The sequence below is a fragment of the Phaseolus vulgaris genome, chromosome 4, assembly GCF_000499845.2.
Source record: "Phaseolus vulgaris cultivar G19833 chromosome 4, P. vulgaris v2.0, whole genome shotgun sequence".
Taxonomy (NCBI): Eukaryota; Viridiplantae; Streptophyta; class Magnoliopsida; order Fabales; family Fabaceae; genus Phaseolus; species Phaseolus vulgaris.
The window spans coordinates 8582856-8587386 of record NC_023756.2 but is presented as its reverse complement, the minus strand read 5'-3'; the positions used below and the strand labels follow the sequence as shown (position 1 = coordinate 8587386).

General features: G+C 37.5%; 1 protein-coding gene across 1 annotated transcript; it reads right to left on the bottom strand.

Moving 5' to 3' along the window:
- On the bottom strand, positions 1-1496 carry LOC137838254 (uncharacterized). Its single transcript, XM_068647505.1, has 5 exons — positions 1442-1496; positions 1185-1384; positions 699-1064; positions 362-620; positions 1-266 (listed from the first exon to the last, which is right to left on the bottom strand). Exons 1-5 carry the CDS (start codon positions 1494-1496, stop codon positions 1-3), a joined length of 1146 nt encoding a protein of 381 aa, XP_068503606.1.
- Between the last annotated feature and the right edge of the window lie 3035 nt (positions 1497-4531).

Sequence of the window (4531 nt, the reverse complement as noted above, 5' to 3'; positions counted from 1 at the left end):
TTAGGGTTTAGGGTACATCTGCCTTCGGACGGTAGGCTCGCCTACTTCGACCGGGATCATTGCTTCAGTCCCGTATGTTAGGTTGTACGGTGTCTCTTGGGTGGACGTTTGGGGGGTGCAGCGATATGCCCACAGGACTTCTAATAGTTCTTCAGTCCATCGACTCTTTGCTTTTCCGAGCTGCTTCTTCAATTCATTCAAGATGACCTTGTTGGTAGCCTCGGCATGTCCGTTGGTCTGAGGGGTTCGACCGAGGCTGTTATGGACTTGATATTGAGGTCAAAGTAGAAGGATTGGAATGCTCATGAATTGTCGACCGTTGTCGGTTATTATTGTGGCATGCCAAACTGACACACGATACTTCGCCATACGAAGTTTTGCACGTTCTTGGCGGAGATGGATGCGAGTGGCTCGACCTCGATCCATTTGATGAAATAAATGACTCCGACTATGAGGAATTTTGTTTGTCCCTTTCCTGGAGTAAAGGGACCGATGATGTCCATCCCCAGATGGCGAATGACCATCGAGATGTCATGTTGTGTAACACTTTTGGCTTTAGGTGGTGTAGGGGGTAACTCTTGACATTTGGCGCATTTCTTCACATATTTTGTGCAGTCCCCCTAGAGGGTCGATCATTAATAACCAGCCCTGAGGACTTTGGAAGCCATTGTCCAAGCGCCCGAGTGACTGCCACATACCCCCTCGTGGATCTCCTTGAGGACATACTCGACTCGGTCTTTGGTGATGCACTTCAACAATGGCGTCGAGTAGCCCCTTCGGTACAGGTCTTGATTGATCATGGTGTACCTTGAACACTGCTGGTTCATGGCTTTCTCCTCTTTGGGCTTGCACGTGTCGTGTTCAAGGCATTGGACGATCGGGGTCATCCAGGTCTCAGTCTTAGCGTTTGTGACTGCTAGGCATTCGGCCTCTGCCATGCTAGGCTGTCTTAGCCAAATATGCATGACTGACCTATGGTGGCTTTTCTTCTTGGTTGTTGATAGCCAAGACAGCGCATTGGAACGTTTGTTCTCTTGTCGGTGGATGTGCTCTAGTGTTGCCTTCTGGAACCGAGCGATGTTGTTGCAGACCGTGTGATAGCACCTTTGGAGCAAAGGCTCCTTCACTTCAAATTCCCCTTTGATCTAGCCGATCATAACTTGGGAGTTGCTTTTAAAAATTACCTCACGAGCTCCCATGTCATACACCAGGTTCAGCCCGACAAGAAGAGCTTTGTACTCAACTTGGTTATTGGTGGTCTTGAACCCAAACTGGAGGGCTTGCTCTAAGAGGAGGTCACCAGGTCCCTCAAGGACGACTTCTGCTCCACATGTTGTCTTGTTTGAGGAGTCGTCCACGTACAGCGTCCATCCGGCCGAGAAGTCTTGTAGAGGTGTGAGCTTGGCAGAGAAGTCGACCAAGCATTAGGATTTTATGGCACCTCTTAGCTCATACCAGATGTCGAACTCTGAGAGCTCAACTGACCACTCTATCATTCGTCCTGCAAGGTCGGGTTTAGACAAAATTTTAAAAATTGGGTTGTCAGTTCTTATCATGATGGAATAGTTTTAGAAGTATAGGCGCATCTACCTGGTCGTTAGGACTAGGGCGAGGGTCACCTTCTCGATCATCTAGTATCTCGTCTTGGCTGCATGGAGCGTCTGATTGACGAAGTATACCGGCCGTTTTTCATTCTCCACCTTTTGAACTAGTGTGGTATTGATCGCTTCCTCATAGACCGCCAGGTACACCACAATGGGTTGGTCGGGTCTCGACTTCTGGATGACTTATGACGATGACAAGAAGTTCTTCAACTGTTGGAAGATTTCTTCACACTTCTCGTTCCAACTCAACTTGGTTGCTTTGCGGAGCAACTACACCATCGACCTGGTTCTCTCGGCCAGTCGGGAGACAAACTTAGAGAGGGCGTTAAGACGCCGTATAAGCTACTGAACCTCCCTTATGTTCTAGGGATCCACATTTCAGGTTTAGGAGAAAAAGAAAGTTAATTTTGACTCTTATTTTCTTTTCTTGTCTTTTAAAGTGCAATTAAGCTTTCCAAAAAAAAAACAAATTTTTTAAGATATTTAATACATAAAAACAAATATAGTAATTTTTTATAAATTATTTTTAATTAGATCATATAAATTCCAATGCAAATATCTTATTATAGCCCATCAATCAATGTAAATCAATTTTAAAAGAATAACGACTAATTTTTAAAATTGGCTAATTGAAATCAAATTTAGGTTAATATACATCATTAATGTAATAAGACAAGTATTTTTTTTATACATTATTAAACTTTTCTCTTCCTACTGCATTAATTATTTCAATTTATTTTAAGATATCATATCAAATGTAATAAATTCTCCAACTTTTATCACTTCTCACTCCTCATCTAAATCTTTATTTATGTTTTTCTTTAATATCTATTTTATGCGTCTCTTCTATTAAAATTTTATTTTTACCAATTACATCTTTATCAAATCTCTCACTTCTATTTTTTCCCCTCCCTCTGCAAAATATCCAAAGTCTATTACTAAGTTGAAATCAATATTACATTCAATATTAACTTTTAAATAAATTAATATTCTTCAAAATAAAAGTTTTTTATTGTAGGATTATAAAAAATGCAATTATTTAATTTTGGAAGAATTTAGGATAACTTTTGTAATATAATGGGTTTAAATTATAATAATATACACAAATTTAATTTATAATGAGACTTAATATTGATTAACTGTCGAAAACATTTTAGAAGAAAAAGATATCTCAGTTAGGAACAAAAAGATATTTCATTTATTTTGATAAAGAAACAATCTTTATACGAATATAAAATCATGATAATAACAATCTTTTTATACGTTATATTACAAAGTCTCTATTTCTATTTTTATTTTTATTTCGTCTTTTTTAATGAACATCTATTGTCCTTTCTCTTTCTCTCTAAAATCCCACACCATGCATCGCCATTTCTCTCACTCACTCACTGTTCCTCCCAAATTGATCTGCAGGGTGGAGAACAGGGGTAGCAAGGTAGTAGCACTAATCATATACATATATATAAGCAAGGAAAATAAGAAATAGTGACTAGGTTGAGGAAGCTCTAATATGTTAATTTTGCAACTTAAGGATCGAAAGATTAAACTGTCATATTTCCCAATAAAAGTAGTTCAAATTTGCAGACTATAAAAGTAGTTCAAATATCAGATTCAGCAGTACAAATCTAATTTCACAAGCATTAACTCATTTCATTGATTAAATGTGACTGTATAAACTGAAAATTCTAAGTCTTAGTTCTAAAGAAAGGGAGAAAAGGCTCCTCACACAGTTAAACATCTGGATATAGAACATTTGTTGAAGCAAAGGGAAAAAAATAAGACTGTCATACAGGTATGCAGTCTACCCTCAAAAGCTATAAAATTTCAGTCTTACTATGCCACAATGAAAAATGATGTGTGCTACAAGTTGGCACTTGAAAAGAGAATAACTTTTATTACATTACCTTTTCATAAGCAGTGGATATTTGATGAAAGACTCAATAATTGAAATTTAAAAAATATATATAGAACAATTGAACATATATCAATGCAAGAAAGATGAAAAGTGTGGTCACATTTGGGCATGACAAACACAATGAAAGTGGCCCTCATGTCAAACCCCCATTTCACAGATTGTTTAACCCAAACGCATGACGGCACCCAGACAATGTCCACACTTGACAAGTCAAAACAGAAAAGAGAAGAAAAATGAATGGAAACTTTAGAAGTATTCAGATGAAAATATAAGAGATGGAATGGAATCACAGTGGTTTTGGTGTGATTCAAAGGAGGCTGGTGGGGGAACATACAAGAGCATAGAGAGATATATAGAATAGTGTAAAAAAATTAGAGAACCAAGGGGTCGACTGGGTGCATCTTCATCTTCGGTTTCCTCAAAGCCTCGGTTTCCTCAAAGCCTGGTGGTATGGATTGACGACTTATCACATGCATCCATCATCGTTGAATTATTGCATTGTTTTCTTTAGAAAGCTTCTCAATATTTACAATTTTCATTCAAAGTTCGTCTCTTTCTTTCTTAACTACTTTCAAATAAACTATATCTCCTAAACCATGAATCATGAACACACAAAAAATCACAAAAAAAAATACAACGACCAAAATAAAAAATACCTAACTTTTTTTTTTGGCATGAAGGATGTTCTAACCACTACGTGCTTGATAATCGAAAACGTGGTATGCAAAGAACGATATTTACTTACCTACCACACACATATTACCTATGTATAAATATTCAACAAAACAATTTCATATGACATGTACTTTTGGAACAATAAAGCCTATGAATAGGGAGAATGGCACATATAACACAGTTGGAAGCAAAATGATGAAAGAAAACCTCAGTCTGTATATATACAGGAGATAAAGATATAGAGGAAGCAATACCTAATCTCACTATATGACTACAATAATACTTCAAATACAAATGGGTATAATGTAAGAAAAATCTTTAATTAAGTACACCACAG

What these genes read in the sequence shown, in the direction of transcription:
- LOC137838254 (XM_068647505.1), bottom strand. Translation starts at nt 1,496, where the DNA reads ATGATAGAGTGGTCAGTTGAGCTCTCAGAGTTCGACATCTGGTATGAG. An exon ending in TCAAGGAGATCCACGAGGGG is followed by an intron (nt 621 to 698) that starts GTATGTGGCAGT and finishes TCGACCCTCTAG; the next exon opens with GGGGACTGCACAAAATATGT. An exon ending in GCAAAACTTCGTATGGCGAA is followed by an intron (nt 267 to 361) that starts GTATCGTGTGTC and finishes CTCAATATCAAG; the next exon opens with TCCATAACAGCCTCGGTCGA.